Below are 20,522 nucleotides of genomic sequence, written 5' to 3'. Positions count from 1 at the left end.
ATGCAAACATTGCTTTGTAAAGAATTTTTTTAAAAGAACGTTTGTTTAATTGAATTGAGTCGCTCTTAGTGGAACGGCAATGAATGGAGGTCCTGAGCCAATCAGAGCCCAGACTGCTGGGGGGAGCTGTCCTCGGTACCGCCTCTAGGGTCTCCTGGGCCCCCTCCGCTTAATCCCGTCTGAGTCTGGGAGCACCTGGATGGGGCGGGGGCAGGGACAGAGGGAGGGGGTCCTGGAGGAAGGGGGGAAACGGGGGAGGGGCTCTGCCGCCTCCGCTGCCTGGGTGGTCCCGGCCCCGCCCCGCCCCCCGCGGCGCCGTCGCCTAGCAGCGAGCGAGGCCTTGCAGCCAATGGGATCGTGGCCCTCCTCCGGGTCCGCCCCCTTCCCTTCCTTTTCTGGGGCCGCGGCTACTGCGGGCTGAGCAGAGCAAGAGGAGCAGAGCAAGAGGAGCTGGGCGGCGTCGGGCTGGGGCCGGGGTCAGCTGCGAGCGGAGGATGGAACCCGAACCCGAGCCCGAGCCGCCGTGCCGGTAACGCGGGGCTGCCCGGCCCGGCATGGCCCCGGGGGAGCTGCTGACCTCCGGCCCCGCGCCTTCCGCGCAGGTGAGCCAGCCAGGGGAGCGTGACAGGTGGGCGCGCATGGGCTTGGGTATGGAAAAGGAGGCAGCTCAGCTTCATCTGCCGCCGCGGCTGCCGGATGGGCATCTGTGGACATGCGTGGGGGATGTCCACGCGTGCGTGTGGCCCACCAGCTCACCCCTGTGCTGCCCCACGGGGCTCTCTCTTTGCCTCTCCCCCGCAGGGCCGGGCCCCTCTCTGGCTGCGCGCCCACGTGGGTGGCCTGCTCTTCAGCCTGGGCTGCGCGATCCAGCGGCACTGTGGCAAGGTGCTTTTCGTGGGGCTGCTGGCCTTCGGGGCCCTCGCCGCTGGGCCTGCGTGGGGCTGCCGTGGAGACAGACCTGGAGCGCCTCTGGGTGGAAGGTGAGACTACCTGGCCTGGCCTTGGGGGTGGGGCACGAGGGGCAGTCATGGGCTTTGATGGTTCGTCCCAGCTGACCTGTCAAACATAGGGTGTGAGCCCAACAGCGTGGACCTCAGCGGGCTGCGGGCACGGTCAGGCAGGAGCAAAGAGCTTCCTTTCCTGGTGGAAACGTCTGATCAAAATGGTGTCTTTATTTTTAATAAGTTCATCTGATTCCTTCTTTCTCTTCTACCCGGACCACTGGTGGTCCCCCACCCCCCACTCCTCCTTCGGTGGGAAGGTGGCATTCCTGCCGCCTCCCCCCCAGGTCGGAGTCTCACCCCCCTTATCAGTGCAGGGTTCAGACCAGATGGTTCTTTCCCAATGTGCGCCTGCCTCCTCCCAGCCAGGCTTGCTTCAGCCTCAGCGTGCACTTGAGCCCCACGGCTGCCTGGGTGGTCCCAAATGGCTCCTGGATTTCCTGCCATAATAGAAGCCTCCTTCCTCCCCCTCCCCTGCCCAGCTCCATGGGGCTGCCCCCCTCCAAGCAGCTCAAGCGGCCCCCCCACCTGCTTCCCAGGCTCAGCAAGGGGCCTTGTTCCTAGAAGAAACTTTTCTCCTCCTGGGTGGCACCCAGCTCAAGGGGCTTTGCTTTATGTCCCAGGGACAGGACCCCCCTGAACCTCCATGGCCCTTCATCCTGGCTGGCAGAAGGAGCACAAATCTTGCCCAACTCTCTACTGCTCAGATTTAGAGGGTCCCCAAGACCCCCCTTATTTTTGTGTCCCCCACCTTCAAAGCTGTTCCAGCTGAGGCTTTGCTCTAGGGTCTCCTAGGGAGTGGGCTCAGGGGTCTGACCTACCCATCAATATCAGGGAGAGAGATGAAGCCAACTGGGAAAAATAGGGGCTGTTTCCAGGCCCTCCTGGACTGGGAGAAGAGGCACTGGACTGTAGTTTCTCCAGTGACCTTCTTCCTGCTTGGGTCTCCTATATCCTTACTCAGGGTGCCCAGTACAAGGGCTGCTGTTCCTCATCCTCCATCTCTGAGTATACATAAGCCCTTCTATCTTCCCTTTACCATCCAAGTTAGCCTGGTTATGCAGTTTCCCCACCATCCCACGCATCTCACACTTACACGTGAACATGGCCGTCACTGTTCAGCTTTGTGTCTCTCTTGTATCACAGCTATCTCTGTATGATAGGCCTTTCTCTTCTGACCTGGAGACTTCTCTTGATCTCTCTGTTGACTTTTCCTCACTCTCTCCAGGTCATCAGTCCCTTTCCTTCATCCCCATCCTGCTCACACAGGGTCTGTGTTCTCTCCTTGTCCCACATCACACACATTACAGCTCCTTTCTGACCACAGTGGGGCTAGGCATGCTGCCCTCACCCTGGCTGAAAAACAAATTGCAAGAAAAACTACAGTGATGTAGCACGTGGTGTTGGGGACAAATGTGAGTATGGGACAACACTGGGAAAGGGGGGCTCAGGATAGTCACAGTAGTAGTGTAAGGAGTGACTTGGGGTGTGAGTGCTGGTAGCATTGTGCTGGCAGCATAGATCCAGTTTGGTCTGGAGACCTTAAAGTGGGGGAAGCATTAAGAGATAAGGCTAGATAGGGTAGACTGAGGGATAGGGAGCAGGCCTTATCAGGCCCCAGGTTGACAGGCTGGGTCTAGATTCTGACTGTAGCCAGTAAAGAGCCACTGAAGACTTTTGAGTGGAGGAATTAAGTCAGAACTGAGCTTTAAGTAGCGAAAAAGCCAGATGAGTCAGGAATGTATTGTGGGGGTCCCAGTGGTCGCTATTAAAGATCCAAACTGGGGTGGCAGCAGTGGGAATGGAAGATCTGGGTGGTCTCTCTGGGAGGGTGACATTCTTAAAGCCTGGAGACATGGGAGGAAGGGAGGGGCCAAAGAACACCCAAAAGCACTGGAAGGGGGGAGGGAAGAGGGGAAAAGAGCTGGTTTGGGAGGCCCTGCCTGTGGAGAAGACTTCTTCTTGAGTTATGTACCCCTTCATGAGCCTCCCTGGCCTCTGTGTCCAAGGCTCTGGTGGGGTCCTATGTCTGGGTGCTGGGGTGGTGGAGCCTCGCTTATGGCAGGTGACACAGTATCTCCCATCCTTCAGACAGAAATGTTGCTACCTATGACTAGTGGAGCCATATCCTTTTGGACCTGAAAGCCTAAAGCAGCTGGCCCCCTCGGCCCCATGCTAGGCTAGCCACAACACCTGCTTCCCTTGCCACCACCCATATCCTAGATTCTTGGGCATCCCCAGGGTACTCAAGTTTAGTGAGAGTCATCGGTATGAACAGGAGGCTAAGGAAGGGGAGGACACCTTAGGCCAGTATGGTGGCTCTGAGCAGGAAGGTAATGGGCCCAGTGACCGATCACAGCTGGAGGACAATGTCCACTTCTGCCACAGTTTAGGAAGGACCACAGGCTCATACATGTGGAAGCTGGAAAGCACCAGCCACCCCACCCCTTATTTTGTGGGCAAGGAAGGACTCAAGACCCAGAAAAGTCAAGGGATTTACCCGGGGTCACAGTAAAGTGATCACAGGTCCTTTAACTCCAGATCCCAAAGCACATTGCATAATCTGGGGAGCACCCCAAGGAGGGAGGAATACAAGCATGCTGAAGGGCCTCAGTGAAGATCAAGCTTGGAGGGATTTGTGATATTGGGGCTCATAGAACATCATAGAGAAGAAGGGACTCCCCTTCCCCCTCACTGTACAGATGCAGGGACTGAAGACCAGAGAGAAGTTATGTGACTTGTCCAGGGTCATTCAGCTAGTTAGTACTGAGGGCAGGATTTGAACCCAGGTCTTCCTGTTAACAGCAAGTAGAACTTTTAAGATTTGCAAAGTAATTTTCATATATGGGTGAATAGATATAGTGTATAAACTCATTTGATTTTTATAACTACTCTGTGGGATAGGTGCTATTATTATCATCCTTATTTTACAAATGAGGAAACTGAGAGAGAGGTTAAACATTTTGTCTGGGCTCACATACCTAGCAAATGTCCAAGGCGGGATTCAAACTCGTGTCTTCTAATTCCAAATTCTGGGCTCTATCCACTACATTAGCTTGGAAAAGAGATGGTCCTTGGGATGAGGGGGTGAAAACTCGGCAGAACGTGGAACTGTTGGGGTACATGAAAGTCAAGGGGCCCTGGGGAGCATAGATTCAATAGTAGGAATTAACTGGGGGCAGAGGTGGGGAGCAGTACAGAAAGGCAGGTTGAGACGCTGACCCAAAGTGGAATTGGCTGCCTCAGGAGGTAGTGAGCTTCTCATCTCTGGAGGTCTATCAAATGAGAGAATATTTGCACAATGCTTTGCAAACTAGTAAATGCTAGCTAGTTACTATTTAAGCAGAGGCTGGACACTCACTGGCCAGGGCTGCTATCTCTAGAGACTGAACTGGGTACTTCTGAGGGCCCTAAGCACTCTGAGGGCATCATTCTTTCTCTCATTCATCCCTTCTCTTTCCCTTATTTTCAGTCTCTCCCTTTCCATCACTAATTCCTTCCCTTCTGACCAGGAGGGAAGCCGTCCCTGGTTAGACCTCGTCTGTCCCTCGGACTAGTGCAGGTGGACTTACCTCCTCTCATTTGCTGCTTGCCAGCCTTCTGTGGGGGAAGCCCAGGGCCCTTGAGTCTCCCCTTCCTCACTGCCATCTCACTGAAGTGTTCCTCAGCCTTTAGCATTCTTGCTGCCATCCTCAGCCTGCTAGCCTGCCTCCTAGAATGTTTCTAGAGCCCCAAGGTCACTTGGATAGGCCCAAACTCATTAGGGCAGGACCCTGGACCTTCTTTTATCTCCAGATGCCCAGCTCTATGTCCCTCTTCTCATCTGCCACCATCATCCACGTCCCTCCCAGCAAAGCCTGGTGCAGGAGGATTTCTCAGATGGAGCCTTTTCGGTCCCGCTGCAGCAGCTGTTGCCAGTGATTCTCCCCTGGATTCAGTGACACTATTCTCTGGGTTTTTCTAAAAATTACTTTTCCCCTACATGTCCTGACCTTTCTTCCATCTAACCCTAACCCTTTAAGAAAGGGGGTGGTGCAGAGGGCATTGCCCAATGCCTTTATAATCTTATTCCCCTTTGGTAGCTCACAGCTGGGTGGGCCCCAGAAGCACATATAACTCATAGCCATCCAGACGCTTTTTGCAGACTTCTTATGCAGGGGAACTCACCACCTTCCTGAGCAGCCAGGTGCTCTTCAGGGGGCACTCATCATGAGGAAGGTTTTCTTTACATTGAACCCTTTCATCTCTTTGCACCCTTCCTTGCTCCTGGCTCCCAGCTCCAGCCATCATTATCCCCTGTATGCTCATAACCTCCAAGCCTTTAGATCTCTCTCCCCGAGCCTCCACATTACATCTGGTGGGCTAAGGACTATATTGGAGTTCAAATCACTCCAGCTATGTGACAATGGCCAAGTGACCTCTCTCTGAGCCTCAGTTTCCAACACTGCAAAATGGGGTTAATAACACCTGTGATATCTGCTTCCCAGGCTTGTGGTAAGCTTCGCTCAAACGGAAGTGAGTTTTTTAAATAAGATTTTAATTTTTCCCCAATTACATGTAAAGACAATTTTTAACAATAATTTTTTAAAAGTTTGAATTCCAGATTTTCTCTCTCCCTCTCTTGCCTTTTCTCCCTGAGACAGTAATCAATTTGATATAAGTTATACATATGCAATCACACAAAACATATTTCTACAATTGTCATGTGAAGACAGACCAAAAGGGAAAAAAATCCACAAAAAAAAAATTAAAGTAAGTAAAAAATGGCCTACTTCAATCTGTATTCAGACTCAGTTCTTTCTCTGGAGGTGGATAGCATTTTTCATTATAAGTCCTTTGGAATTGTCTTGGATCATTGTGTTACTGAGAATAGCTAAGTCATTCACAGTTGATCGTGGCACAATGCTCCTGTTACTGTATACAATGTTCACCTGGTTCTGTTCACTTCACTTTGTGTCAGTTTATGTAAATCTTGCCAGGTTTTCCTGACCTGCTCATTATTTCTTATGGCACAACAGTATTCCATTACAAATGAAAGTGTTTGTAAAACACCAAAGAACCTTGAGCCCTTATTGTAAGCCCCTGGAGGTACCCTTCATCCAGCTGAGTACTTTCTGCCAAGCCTCTTCCACACCATCCAGCCCAGGCTCAAGCCTTCTCTGTATCTACTCTGACGATTCTTACTTACTGACCTCATGAGCACCTCCGAACCCTGAACTCTCCCCCTCCTCCACTTTCTTCTGTAACTCTCTGGTCCTAGGCATATAGACTTTGTTTCTCAACCTTCCCTGGCCCCACACAGTTAAGTGAATAAAAGCCCTGGGGTAGCTCAGTCTGAATCCCAGAGCCATCCAGAGTCTGGCTGTCCGGCCTCATTTCTTCCTTCTGTGGTCCCATTGGCCTCCAGGATCTCCCCAGGAGATGCCTCCTGTCCTTTTTTCCTTCCCTTCCCTCCTTGACCCTGTGTCCTCTGCTCTTAGCATCTCTTCCTAGAGAGCCAGCGCTGATGCCCTCAGCTAGGCAGTGATCCTGGCCGCAGGCGGCTTTCGCCTGTGGATGTTTGAGGGGTTTCTGTCTGTGCCTCCTCCCCTTCTGCTAAGCTATGAGCTCTTCAGGAGAAGAGCCAGCTGGGCTCCTTGTATCTCTCCCACTGCCATGCTTAGGGCAGGGGGCTTACTGTATAGTAGTGCCAAAGCCAGGACCGGGAGTGAGTGGGCTGGGGCAGGCTGGGGTCACCCAGCACTTGGGGCTGACCTGGTACCTTCCTCCTCCTCTGTGCTGGAGACAGTGGGCAGCCGGGTGAGCCAGGAGCTACGTTACACAAAGGAAAAGCTTGGGGAAGAGGCTGTGTACACCTCCCAGACCCTGATCCAGACTGCCCGTGCAGCCAGTGAAAGCGTCCTCACTCCGGAGGCTCTGGGCCTTCACCTGCAGGCCGCCTTGGCAGCTAGCAAAGTCCAAGTTTCCCTCTATGGAAAGTGAGTCTGGGGCCTGGGCCAGAGTTGGGGCGGGGTGGGGCTAGGCCAGGAGGACTAGAGCTGGGGGTGACCAGGGCTTGGGATCGGGGAGGGCCTTAATTCAGGGACCCCTCCTCACAACCCTTCCATCTCACCTACTTCCTTCTAGGTCCTGGGATCTGAACAAAATCTGCTATAAGGCTGGTGTCCCTGTCATTGAGAATGGGATGATTGAGCGGGTAAGTGGTCAGAGGAGTCTGGCAGGAGGCAGCTGGGGAAGGGTGGAGGGGAAAGGAGGCTAGCAACCCAGGCAAAGGAGCCTGACCAGGGCACACTTTTCTGGCAGATGATCGAGAAGCTGTTTCCTTGTGTGATCCTCACCCCACTGGACTGCTTTTGGGACGGAGCCAAACTTCAGGGGGGCTCTGCGTACCTGCCGTGAGTGATACTGTCTTTCTTCTCCACCCTGGGTTGAGGGGGCACCTGGCCATCCAGGACAGGGGAGTGGCCCAGGGCTACAGCCGGGCCTCTGAGCATCCTCATCCTGGCAGAGGCTGTCCTGCTGGGTATGGTTGGGAAGTAAACTGGGTGACAGGTGCTCCTACGGAAGGGCACACCACACATGCAATGCATGGCAGACTGTCTCTGGCCAGACCTATGGGCATCGGTCTGTGTCTAGGCATATGCACATAGGTAGAAATGAGGGTCATGAACCAGCCCCTCCCTAGCCAGGAGCCCCTGCCCAATCTTAGCCAGTCAGGCCTCCACCCTCCACCTTGTACCTCCACTGTGGGTTGGGGGCTTTGGAAGATCTGTCCCCTGTCCCTCAGAGAGAGGTAGTTATGCAAATAATGAAACAACTGAAATTTAGGGGGAGAAACCAGGAGCAGGAGTGAGGGTCCAGGGGTAGAAGTGGGGATTCACAAGCCTTCCTCCCTCTTTCCTGGTCTAGGGGCCGACCTGATATTCAGTGGACCAACCTGGACCCTGAGCAACTTCTGGAAGAACTGGGCCCCTTTGCCTCCCTCGAGGGCTTCCGGGAGCTCCTGGACAAAGCCCAGGTGGGCCAGGCCTATGTTGGGCGGCCCTGCCTGCACCCTGATGACCCCCAGTGCCCAGTGAGTGCACCTAATCACCATAGCAGGCAGGTATGTGAGTGTGGGAGGAAGGGATCATGAAAGGGAGCCCAGGGACCCCCACCCCAAGGGCCACCAGCCCCACCCAGCAGCATAGCCCAAGTGAGGACCAATCCTTTTTCCCCTTGCTTCACTTGAGCTTGGAACTTTTCACTTGGAGCTTGAACTGTGAAATTAAGAGAAAGGAATAGGGGGAGAAATAAACAAAAACTAAAAACAGATGAGTTTGTGGAACCCAGGCATGGGTCCACCTGCCCCCACCCACCCCAGGTGCCTGAGCTGGGTGGTCAATCAGGGCCCATCCAGGCTGGCTCTTTTTCTAGGTCTGGGACACTCACCGACTATTTTCTTTACCAAGGGCTTTCTAAGTGGGTCCAACCACTAAGAGACCCCAAAGTTTGAGAGCTCCTGGGCTAGACCATTCCAGACAACATCTTCCCAAAGGAAGGAGAGTTGTCCCTGTGCCAAGTCCCCTGGGCATCAAGCCCTACCCATCTGCTCTGTCACCCCCAGGGTATAGCCCACCCTCTTGGTCTTCCTCAGGTCCCAGACATTGCCCGGGAGCTGAGTGGTGGCTGCCACGGCTTCTCACGCAAGTTTATGCACTGGCAGGAGGAGCTGCTGCTGGGGAGCCCGGTGAGGAGTCCTCAGGGCCGGCTGCTCAGGTGGGGAGCCCCCGAGGGAGGGGGGGTGGGGGGTCCCTGTGGCTCAGGGGCTGCTCAGTGGGCAGGGTCACGAGGGCTGGGCGGGAAGGGGGGCAGGCAGCATCTCTGGGCAGCCAGGTCAGTGACACCCTCTGCTCCCCTTCCTCTCCCCCAGTGCGGAAGCCCTGCAGAGCACCTTTCTGCTCATGAGCCCTAGGCAGCTGTACGACCATTACCGAGGAGACTATGAGACCCATGACATCAGCTGGAGCGAGGCCCAGGCCGGCGCTGTGCTCCAGGCCTGGCAGAGGCGCTTTGTGGAGGTCAGTGGGGCGGGGCAGAGATCTGGGCCTGCCCTTTCCACCCATCCTTGGACCCCCCCCAACTCCCCATCTGACCACCATTACCCCTTCATCCCCCATGTAACTGCTGTTCCCACTTCATGTCCCCCTAATCCCCATGCCCCTCCATCCTTCTGTCTGACCCCCACACCCCCTCTATCCCTCTGGCTGGCCCCACAGCCCCTCCATCCCTCTATCTGACCCCACACCCCCTCCATCCATCTGGCTGGCCCCCACAGCCCCTCCATCCCTCTGGCTGGCCCCCATGTCCCCTCCATTCTTCTGCCCACTGTTTCTCCTTCATCCCCCCCTCTGACCACCGTGCCCTTGTCCCGTTTTAGCTGGCACAGCAATCAGTGCCCCAGAATGCATCTCAGCAGATCCATGCCTTCTCTGCTACCACCCTGGATGACCTTCTACGCTCCTTCTCTGACATCAGCGCTGTCCGTGTGGCTGGTGGCTACCTCCTCATGGTAAGTGGGGCCATGCCAGCTTGAGAAGTACCCCATTGCTTAGGGCTCCTTGAAGCGGGGATGACCTGGTACCTCCCTGACCCAGCCCTGACCCCTCTCTCTCTCCTCAGCTGGCCTATGCCTGTGTGACCATGCTCCGTTGGGATTGCTCCAAGTCCCAGGGGGCTGTTGGCCTGGCTGGGGTCCTGCTGGTTGCTCTGTCTGTGGCCTCTGGCCTTGGCCTCTGCTCACTATTGGGTATGACCTTCAATGCTGCCACAACCCAGGTATGGTTTCTTTCCCGAGGGGCTTGAAGGTCAAGGCTGCCCTTGAAGACTAGGTCCTATCCCTGGAGCCTCCAGCCACTGACACCCACCCCTCTCTCTGACCCTCCCCCAGGTGCTTCCATTCCTGGCCCTGGGCATTGGGGTGGATGACATGTTTCTGCTGGCCCATGCCTTCACTGAACCCCCGTCTGGCACGCCCTTGCAGGTGAGCCCCTGGCTGGGTCCTGCTCGTCCCCTCCCTGATCCTAACACACACCTCCTGTGGCAGCCCTAGTAACAGCTTCTGTCCATGGCAGGAGCGGACAGGCGAGTGTCTGCAGCGCATGGGCACCAGCGTAGCTCTCACCTCTGTCAACAACCTGGTTGCCTTCTTTATGGCAGCCCTGGTCCCCATCCCTGCCCTTCGTGCCTTCTCCCTGCAGGTGAGGGGCCCTGAGGCTGCCCGCAGCTGGCGGGGTGGGGGTGAGGAGGAGGAGGAAGGAGAGCAGGGCCCACATGGCTCTGAGCCCCCCCTTGCCTCCCTTCACCCTTCTAGGCTGCGGTGGTGGTCAGCTGTAACTTCACTGGTGTCCTGTTCATCTTCCCGGCCATCCTCAGCTTGGATCTGCACCGGCGGCATCGGCAGAGGCTGGATGTGCTCTGCTGCTTCTCCAGGTATGTGGGGGTGGGCTGGGGGCTGGGGGAGATCCCTTGGGAGGCACAGGTTCAAGTTCCTCCCTCTGCCTCCCCCCCAGCTCGTGCTCTTCCTGACTGTGCCTCAGTGGTGTAGATGGGCATTCAGCAGCAAGACTGTGCCATCCTGGAGCCAAGTCCCTCCCTCCTGCCCTGTGTCCCTCCCCAGCAGAGGACATGGATGTGTCATGGGGACCTTCCCGTGTCTCTTCCAGCCCCTGCTCTTCCCGGGTGATTCAGATCCAGCCCCAGGAGCTAGGGGAAGTCCAGATGCCCAGAAGTGGGGCCCATCTTACAGCTACAGTCCAGGCCTTCGCCCGTTGTGATACTGCCGGCCAGCACGTGGTCACCATCCTGCCCCCCACAACACACCTGGCACCTCTCCCCACTGAGCCTCTGGGCTCCCAGCTCTTTGGCCCCATGGGTTCAACAAGAGACTTGCTGGGTCAGGTAGCTGGGACAGGACGGGGGCAGGTGTGCCGGCCACTGCCCTGTGCCCGCTGGAACCTGTCTCGATTTGCCCGATGTCAGTATGCACCCCTGCTGCTGCAGCCGCGAACCAAGGTACCCATAGTGATAGCTGAGCAGATTAAGGGTGGGGAGGGTCGCTCAACTTTGAGTCCCTGGGCGATCCCTTTTGCCTGCCCAGCCTTCATAGACATTCTCCCCCCAGGGCCTGGTCCTGGTGCTGTTCGGGGCCCTGCTGGGACTGAGCCTGTATGGAGCCACCCGGGTGCAGGACGGGCTGACCCTGACAGATGTGGTGCCCCGGGGCACGAAGGAATATGACTTCCTGGCTGCCCAGATCAAGTACTTCTCCCTGTACGAGGTGGCCCTGGTGACCCAGGGCGGCTTTGACTATGCCCGCTCCCAGAGGGCCCTGCTGGATCTGCACAGCCGCTTCAGCGCCCTCAAATCTGTGCTGGCACCACAGCCTCCCCGAAGTTGGCTGCATCGCTACAGTGCCTGGCTCCAGGGTAAGGCTCCAGGGATGACTGGGATGGAGAGGGCCCAGAGGCCTGGGCTGGCTGGCCTGCCCCGACCTTCTATCTGTCTGCCCTCCCTGCAGGAATCCAGGCTGCCTTTGACCAGGACTGGGCAGCTGGCCGCATCACACGCCAGTCATGCCGCAACGGTTCTGAGGATGGTGCCCTGGCCTACAGGCTGCTCATCCAGACGGGAGATGCCAAGGAGCCCCTGGACTATAGCCAGGTGAGTGGAGGCCTGGTCCCACAGGCAGGGATGAGCCAATCCAATCCAATCCACATTTATGAAGTGCCTCCTACGCGTGAGGCTCTGCAGTAAGCCTCTCATCCAGTGTTCACTCACGGCCTTTCTACTGAGGAGGGCTAGTCCTGAGGGGAAGGGGTTTAGGATGTGGGATCGAGACCGTCTGGCCAGCCCCTCCATGCCTTCCAGCGCCGAGCTTCTGGGAGGGGGGCTGGGGCCGGCCTTCAGCCCTCTCTTCCCTCCTAGCTGGGCAAGCGCAAGCTTGTAGATGCAGAGGGCCTCATCCTGCCTGAGCTCTTCTATGTCGGGCTGACCGTGTGGGTGAGCAGAGACCCCTTGGGCCTGGCAGCCTCCCAAGCCAACTTCTATCCCCCTCCCCCGGAGTGGCTTCACGACAAATATGACAGCACGGGCGAGAGCTCGCACAGTGAGTGAGGAGGGCCTGGGGGGCAGGCAGGCCCGGGAACCTGCGCTGGCTCCCGTGCTCACCCAGTCTCCCTCCACAGTCCCTGCAGCCCCGCCCCTGGAGTTTGCCCAATTCCCCTTCCTGCTGAGCGGACTCCGAACGACGGCGGACTTTGTGGAGGCCATTGAGGGGGCCCGGGCCGCCTGTGAAGAGGCGGGCAGGGTGGGATCCGAGCCTACCCCAGTGGCTCCCCCTTCCTCTTCTGGGAACAGTACTTAGGCCTCCGGCGCTGCTTCCTGCTGGCCGTCTGTGTGCTGCTGGCCTGCACCTTCGTGCTCTGTGCCTTGCTGCTGCTCAGCCCCTGGACGGCTGGGCTCATTGTGAGTGCCCCTTTCCCTCCCACTTTGGCCCAGTGCCTGGCCCAGAGTAGAGCATCTGCATTCCCGTCCCTCAACCCTCCTCCCCTTCCTCCTCCCTTCCAGGTGCTGGTGCTGTCCATGATGACGGTGGAGCTATTTGGCATCATGGGCTTCCTGGGCATCAAACTTAGTGCCATCCCTGTGGTAATTCTTGTGGCCTCTGTGGGCATTGGCGTTGACTTCACGGCTCACATGGCTCTGGTAAGTGGATGGCCTTTCCCCAGAAGCCTGGGGCCCAGGAGGGCTGTGTGTTGGCCCAGTTTGGCGCCATGGGATCCTGTGTGTGTGTTGGGGGGATCCCCTAGATGAGGTGACACCCTCCCCTCCCCATGTCTATCAGTTGAGTCTCAGAGGGTGACAGGGTCCAGTTGGCTTTCTGAGCCATCCCAGCTCTGCTTCGCCCCAAAAGACCCCAAGGAGAGCTTGGGCCACTCCTGAGAGGAGTGGCTTCCCCCTCCTTGGAGGCCCCCTGCTCAGTGGTGGGATGCTCATTTGTCAAGGATGTTGTAGCGGGATTTCTGATCGGGTCCTAATTGGACTAAGGTGTTCCCAAAGGATCCTTGGGCTCTGAGATGCTGGAGCTAAATCACCCCACCAGCCTGGCTGATCCCAGTAGAGCCCCAGCCCCTGCCATGCCCTGGAGGCTGGGAAGGGAACCTCAGCTCTCCCCTCTTCTTGGGGCTTTGCAATAGCCAGGCCAGCTCAGACTTTGAAGGCCTCCCCTCAGATTATCCCTAGAAGTGTCCAGCCCAGAGGCTTAGTTCAGGCCAGTTCTGGGCCCCTTCCCCCTCCAGGGCTTTCTGACAGCCACAGGCAGCCGGGATGTACGCTCAGCCCAGGCCTTGGAACACATGTTTGCACCTGTGATGGATGGGGCCGTGTCCACGCTGCTGGGACTACTCATGCTGGCTGGCTCAGACTTTGATTTTATTGTAAGGTATGGCTATCTCCAAACCCTTGTAGCTGTCCCCTTTTCCAGCCCCGGCCCCGGCCCCCAGCAAGACACATCCCCACCTCCTCCCCAGGCCCTGGGCAATATGGGCACCATGTGATGCTCCCCTGGGGGGTGCCCTCCTTACACAAGGACCCCCCTCTGCCCCTTCCCCCAGGTACTTCTTTGTGGTGCTGACGGTTCTGACGGGCCTGGGTCTACTTCACGGGCTTGTTCTGCTTCCTGTGCTGCTGTCCATCCTGGGACCCCCACCCCAGGTGATTCCCCAACCCCCTCATCCACTGCTGTCCACTGGGGGATTGCCCCCCTCCCTTATCTCCATCATGGGGCCTTTGTCCCAGTGACTCCTCCATACACACACATCCATTATTGCCCCATTCCCTATGGGCACCCTGGCATCCCTTGCCCACAGTCTGGGGACCTCTCTTGCCTGTCTCTGCTGCCTCCCTCCCCTCTCAGAGATGAATCAACAGGAGGAAGTGAGCCTGGCTCACCTCAGCTCTGGACCCATATTTCCCTTCTGCTTCCCCCAGGTATCTCTGCCAGATGGAGGCAGCCACCCGCCCTGCCCTGACCCAGTATCACTGCCCCTCAGTCCTCCTCACTTCTTCCTGGGCCCGAGCCCAGCCTTCAGGGGCCCTGAGACAGGAGCAGGGGATGCCTCCAGCACCTTTATCCTGCCCCCAGCTCACTCCCACATCTTGGTGGAGGCCAGCAAGGACCCCAGCTTCCCGACCATCACGGTGAGAGTACTTGGCTGGGTGGCAGGCAGAGTGAAAGGCCGTGGCTGAAACCCCACTGGGGCTCACCCCCTGCCCTCTGTCTCCCCCACAGGTGGTACAGACATACAAGGACAGCCCTCCTGGCCCTGGCCTCCCCTCCCTCACAGCCACAGGGGGAAGCGAGGCCCGCTGGGGGCCGCATGCAGGCCCAGGCGCCTTTACCACTCTAACGGCCTCAGTCACTGTGGCCCTGCACCCGCCGCCACTGCCAGGCAGCTATGTCCAGGAGGTGTCTGAGGAGCCCAGGCATCCTATGGCCACAGAGCCCAAGGGACCTGGCCCCCGCTGCTAGGATGGACCTGGCAGCATCTGTGCAAAGCAGCTCGAAGCTGTAGTATCACCTGCCTCCAAGGGAGGAGTGTGTGAGTGTGTGTGTGTGCGTGTGCTCCTCCACCCACCTGTTCAGGTGTCCCTGAGCACCTCGGCCCAGGCCCCTCCACAGCTGCCCTGAGGGCTTCAGGGACACCTGCCCAGGAGCCCTGTCCTTTCCTCTGAAGGGTGGGAGCCACTGTCTGTCTGTGTCTGTACCTGCCCCTCTCCTGTCCCAGAAGTTATTTATATGAAGAGATTTATTTTTGTAAAGCTGATGGCTCAGCTGTAAATCTTATTTTTAAAGAGTAAATATATACTTATCTATTCTCTATGCCCTCTGGGATGCCTTCCTGGTGTTGGGGAGGGGAGCCGTGGTCAGGGCCTAGGTCCAAGCACCATCCCCTGAGGCTTGGCCTAGAGCTGGATTGGCAGCCCCAGAACCAAGGCTGATACTTGGGGGCCCATCTCAGCCCTTCAGGTAGTGACTCCTTCTGGATGGGGTGGGAAGGCTGGGACTGGTTATGGGGCGGGTCAGTGGCTCTGGATATGAGTCTGATAACCCCCTGGTGTGCTGGCCCCATGGCTCCAAGTACTCGGCCAGCTTTCCTCAGCTCCCCCCTGCCCCTGCCCTTCAGTGGGAGATCTTGTCTCACCCACCCCTGACCTGATGGAGGAGGAAACTGAGACCTGGAAAGGGGCTGGGCCTTGCCCCAAGCTGTCCAGCAAGTCTGTGGCCTGGCAGGGACTTCCCAGGCCAAAGCTCCCTCATAATACACATAATATACATGCTGTGGGGCAATTCCCGACTGCTGCACAGGAGTTAGCCCCCACGTCCCTAGCAGCCCTGCTGGGGTCACTTGGTTCCAGACCCCTCTGGTTCAGAGCCCAGGTTCTGCTGGCCCTCAGCCTGTGTCCCAAGTCAGGGAGAGGGGCAAACAGCTGGGCCTTCCAGCTCCCCAGGAGAGGCTGGGCACCAGACTGGCTTAGTGATGGTACCCAGGAGGTGCTGATACCCATACGTGCCTGCCTCTCCCTGGGCCACCCCAACACCATAGGCCCTGTAGGCATAACCTCCGCCCCCCAATGAGGCAACATGACTTGGAGACTAGAAGCCCAGAGTTCAAATTCCACTTCAGACACTAACTGGCTGCATGACCCTAGACCAGTCAACCTTTCTGGCCTCAGTTTCCTCATCTATAAAATGAGGATATTGGACTTGGTGGCCACTGAGTCCATCTTCCAGCCTTAGAACTGGGCTGCTTCACTACTCGGAGCCTGTTTGTGGACATGAAGGTCTTAATTTGCTTGCCCATTTCCATGGCCACTGAGGTCCAGCAGGAGGTAGGTCTCTGGTCATTGACCCCCCAGAACAAATGCCTAGGACCGTAGCATCCCTGCTTAATTTGAGGTGCTGCCTAATGGCTCCTCTAACAGATGTGATAAAAACAGGGAGCCAGGGCCATCCCTAGTGATGTTTCTGCCCCTGGTGCCCTCAGGGAGCCACTCACCCGGGCGCAGCTACTGACAGGAGGCTGACAGGAGGCCAACAGGACGTCAGGAGTCAGCCTGCCCCCCGACCCAGGACAAAGCTCCAGGCGCCCACCGGCCCCCTTCCCCTCCAGTCATGGCTCCAAGTGGTCCCCACTGCACACGCCTGGGAGCTTGGGCACTTCCTTCCTCTCCCAGCCAAGATGCCTTCCTCTGAGACCTGCTTCCTCCTCCTCCAGAGAATTGTCCTCACAATCATCTCCTCTCTCTAATCTTTGACTTCTCCCCATCTGCTGGCTCCTCCCTTACTGCTTTCCTCTCCCGAGATACTCAGTGGATCCTGCCATCCCCTCCAACTGTCATGCCCTCTCAGCCAAACCCCACCATCTACAGTGGGTGCCTCCACTTCCTCTGCCCTCTTCTCAGCTCTCTGCTTCAGACCTCATCATTCAATGGAAACAGTTCTCACCAGAGTCACCAAGGATCTCTTAACTGCCAAAATCTAGTAGCCTTTTCCTGTCCTTGTCCTTGGGCTTCCTGCAGCATTTGCCCCCCCCCCCTGCCTGGATATCTTCCTCCTCTGGGTTTTTGTAACACTGCTCTCTGTCTCTGTCTCTCTCCTCTCTGTGTGTGTCTCTGTCTCTCTCTCTCTCTCTCTCTCTCTCTCTCTCTCTCTCTCTCTCTCTCTCTCTCTCTCTCTCTCTCTCTCCTCTGTGTGTCTTTGTCTCTGTATGTCTGCCTCTGTCTCTGTCTTTCCTTTATCCATCTGTCTCTGATTGTCTCTGTCTGTCTCTCTCTCTCTCTCTCTCTGTGTCTGTCTCTCTGTCTCTCTCCTCTGTCTTTGCCTATTTCTGTCTCTTTCCTCTGTCTGTCCCTGTCTGTCTCTCATCTCTCTCTCTCTCTCTGCTGTCTGTCTCTCTCCCCTTCTGTCTCTGTCTCTCTCTCCTCTGTGTGTGTCTTTATTTCTGTCTGACTCTGCCTCTCTGCCTCTGTCTGCCTATTTCTGTTTCTTTCCTCTGTCCCTGTCTGTCTCTCATCTCTCTTCTCTCTCTCTTTCTGCTGTCTGTCTCCCTCCCCTTCTGTCTCTGTCTCTCTCTCCTCTGTGTGTGTCTTTATTTCTGTCTGTCTCTGCCTCTCTGTCTGCCTCTGTCTCTGTCTCTTTCCTCTGTGTTGTGTCTTCTGTCTGTCTCTGTCTATCTCTATCCATCTCTGTCTGTGTGTGTCTCTTTCTCTTGCCCTTCCCTTCTGGGAAGGGCTCTCCTCTCCAAGAAACCGAGCCAGCTGGTGGTGCTGTATCCACTCCTACACATTTCCCATACACGAGGAAGCTGTGAAAAGAAATCAGAAACTCGAGTCCACACCCAGAGATTACACTCTGCAAATTATAGCCTGTTTCAATATCTCCCTTCCTTGGACATGTTCCCCATCCCTTTTTCTCAGGAATCTCAACAATAACGCGAATGTGTCAGCAGCTTAACAGTATCTCATTTACATAAGATTCGTAATGTACATTGAGATACTTAAGCAAGGAACTAAACTAGAAAAAAACCCCCCAACAAACAAGGTTAACTGCCCAGTCCCCAGAGGGAAAGGGGGTGGGTATCCGCTCCACATGCCTCTTACTAACTTTGACTGGCTCCCTCCTTTGCTTCTACCCTCTGGCTCCCCCTGCCCCCACCTCCTCTTTGTCCAGCTCTGCCTGACTCTGAGCCTATAAGCCATCAACCCCCCTCTTGCCACTCCCAAGGTCGGGGCACACCTCACTGGGGGACACAGAGAAGAAGAGAGGAGGCTGGAAAAGCTGCCTGGTCGGTATCCTGATTTCCTTGGCAATGCCCCTTCGTTCACTGATGGAGAAACAGCCCAGAGTCAGAGGCTCCGTACTTAGTTACAAAGGGTGTAAACGGGAGAGAGGGGATTCTGGCCCCTTGCTCTGACTCTTGCTTGCCCTCAGGGAGTATACTGTACAGTAGGGGATAGGGGACCGGCGTGGATAACTAGAGCACAGCCTTATAAAATCTTCAGAGATGGGCAAAGTGTAAGGTCTGCCTGGGCTGGAGAAATGGGAGAAGCTAGGATGGGAAGGTGGGAAAGGCAAGCTCAGTGGAGGGTACAGCCTGAGCAAAGACATAGAAGCTAGAAAGCCCAAGGTTCTGTTCAGTGGGCAGAGAGTAGTTTGTTTGGATGGGCACAGAGAGTATGACAGGACAGGAATACATAGAGCTGCAAAGTAGGGGCACACCATATTGTGGAAGCCCCTAAGGTCCAGGCTGAGAAGTGTAAACTTTATTTGGTAAGCAGTAAGAAGTCATTGAAAGCTTGGGTAGAAAGGAGGTTCAAAAAAGTTTATTTGGAAAAGATCTGAGGGTTGTAGTGGACCACAAGCTCAACATGAGTGAACAGGGTGATGTGGCAACCAACATACACCATGGGATCCTGGAATACATGAAGAGGGGACCAGCTTCTAGGAACTGGGAGGAGAGGATCCCCCCAGTATCTAGGTGGTGCCAGAGAAGATACAGCACTGGGTCTGAAGTCAGGAAAACCTGAGTTCAAATTTGACCTCAGACTGTGTAGCCTCGGGGGAGTCACTTAACTTCTGTCTACCTTTTTTCTCATCTGTAAAATCTGTAAAATGGGCTCTATCAAATGAGATGTTTGTAAAGCACTTAGCACGGTGCCTAGCATATAGCAGGTGCTTAATAAATGCTGGTTTTCTTTCTCCCTCCTTCTGTCCTCAACACTGGACAGACTTCACCTGGAGGATTGGGCAGTTGGGGGCACCACAGTTTAGGAGAGATATAAACAAAGTGTATATGTCCGGAAGAGGGCAGCCAGGACAGAGAGGGGACTGCCAGACACCTACTGGGTGAAATAATCGGGGCTATTGAACCTGAAGAAGTCCATGGGGGTGGGGGAGAACTACCTGCTAGTGAATGCTTCAAAGGCAGCGGCACCTAACAGAGGGATGGCTTGCAGTCAATGGACTTGTGTAGGGGGGTGGGGCTTGGAAAAGAGATGGAGGGACCAGTACTCTCAGGGGATGGTGAGTTTGCACATCTCTGGCACAAACAATTCACCAGGGGTAAGGATAAGGGGGTTGGGTGGGAGGGGAGAGTTTTTGAAGTCACTGGAGGGAAGGTTGGAGAGCCTGAGGATGAGGGTGGGGGAGGTTGAGGAGGAGGCACAGATGGAGGGCTGTCTACCCACTGAGGTGAAAGGGAGGGAAGGGCCAGGAAGGCACTGAGCCAGGGCCCTGCGGGAGGATCAGGGTGATGGCTGAATTCCCCCAGAGATACAAAGGAGGCATAGGGACGCTTCTGCAGCCCATGGCTGGGTTGGGGTGCAGGGAGTTGCTGCCCAAGGTGTGCTAGAAAATGTTTAACAACTGGCTCATTAAAAAAAAAGATATGCCCTGACAGACACACTTTTAAATTTAATATGCATTATTAAAAATTTCTCCTTCACTTTCTTCTAGTCTGGATAATTGACATAACACAAATGAAGCCCTGATTTGTAGCATTTGGGGACTTCCAAGGTATAAATGCTCACGGTGAATATTTAACAATACTCTGCACCTTGGGGGCAAGGTGGGCGCAGAAAAGAGCCCCTTTTTCTTTTGGGATCCTGGCCAAGATTAAGCACCTCATTCCCACTGAGCATGCCTGTCCAGGTGACCTATTTGTATTTCTTCTTTTCTTTTTTAAAAAGTTGAAGGCCTGTTATACTTGTAACCCAGTGGTGGAAAGGGGGTGTCCTGCTGCTGCCCAAGGGCGCCCCTCCAAATCACCCTACCTCCTTGAGAAAGCCTCTATACCAGAAGTGTCAGACACAGAGCCAGTGGGTCTCCTGAAGGAGAGGCCAGGAAACACACTTAAGAAAATAAATAAAAAATGATAAAACATACGGTAATGGATACTCTCCATTCCTATTTGAATTAGACACCATTGACGTCCACTCCCCATTTCAACCCTCTACAACTTCTCTTCAGTCAGTCAGTTGGTCAACAAGCATTGATTAAATGCCTACTGTTTGCCAGGCACTGGGCCTGAACATTGGGTTACAGAGGAAGGCTCCAGGAGCCTCTGATGGGGGAGGGGCAGGAAGAGGGGCACAACATGCAGAGCATGGACACTGCCCTGGGACTCCCTATAGATGGAGGGAGTTCAGCGGGTGGCTGAGTCACACTCAGTCTGGGTGGGTGATTCCCTCCTTGTGCAGCCCACACTAAAAGGAGCTGCCTGAGGTCTCAGGTCCCCAAAGTGCCTTCGGGGATGGTCAGTGACACCCACCTTCTTAGGCAGAACCCTGGGAACCCCTCCTCTTCTCCTCAGCCAGTGTCAGCCCCTAGCCCTGGCCAGCTTCCGTGGGCAGTGATATGAGGTAAGGGGGCCGGCAGAAGAGAGATGGGAGAGCAGGCTGAGGCAGAAGTAGGGGCAGAGC

General features: G+C 55.8%; 1 protein-coding gene across 1 annotated transcript; it reads left to right on the top strand.

The window, feature by feature from the left end:
* The first annotated feature begins 410 nt into the window (after window positions 1-410).
* On the top strand, window positions 411-14,922 carry PTCH2 (patched 2). Its single transcript, XM_020987570.2, is given in 25 exon segments — window positions 411-602; window positions 802-924; window positions 926-980; window positions 6,790-6,979; window positions 7,128-7,197; window positions 7,305-7,396; window positions 7,911-8,106; window positions 8,638-8,759; window positions 8,914-9,061; window positions 9,421-9,552; window positions 9,663-9,818; window positions 9,931-10,023; window positions 10,115-10,240; window positions 10,354-10,472; window positions 10,706-11,054; window positions 11,164-11,467; window positions 11,560-11,702; window positions 11,967-12,147; window positions 12,227-12,337; window positions 12,340-12,506; window positions 12,609-12,746; window positions 13,340-13,482; window positions 13,655-13,754; window positions 14,031-14,240; window positions 14,332-14,922. Coding segments are annotated over 25 exon segments (3,756 nt in total). The 5' UTR covers window positions 411-554; the 3' UTR covers window positions 14,572-14,922.
* Window positions 14,923-20,522: the final 5,600 nt, after the last annotated feature.

Source organism: Phascolarctos cinereus, unplaced genomic scaffold, assembly GCF_003287225.1.
Source record: "Phascolarctos cinereus isolate Bilbo 61053 unplaced genomic scaffold, phaCin_HiC Scaffold_5;HRSCAF=322, whole genome shotgun sequence".
Classification (NCBI taxonomy): Eukaryota; Metazoa; Chordata; class Mammalia; order Diprotodontia; family Phascolarctidae; genus Phascolarctos; species Phascolarctos cinereus.
The sequence above is the reverse complement of the archived record's forward strand: the minus strand, read 5'-3'. Positions and strand labels throughout refer to the sequence as shown.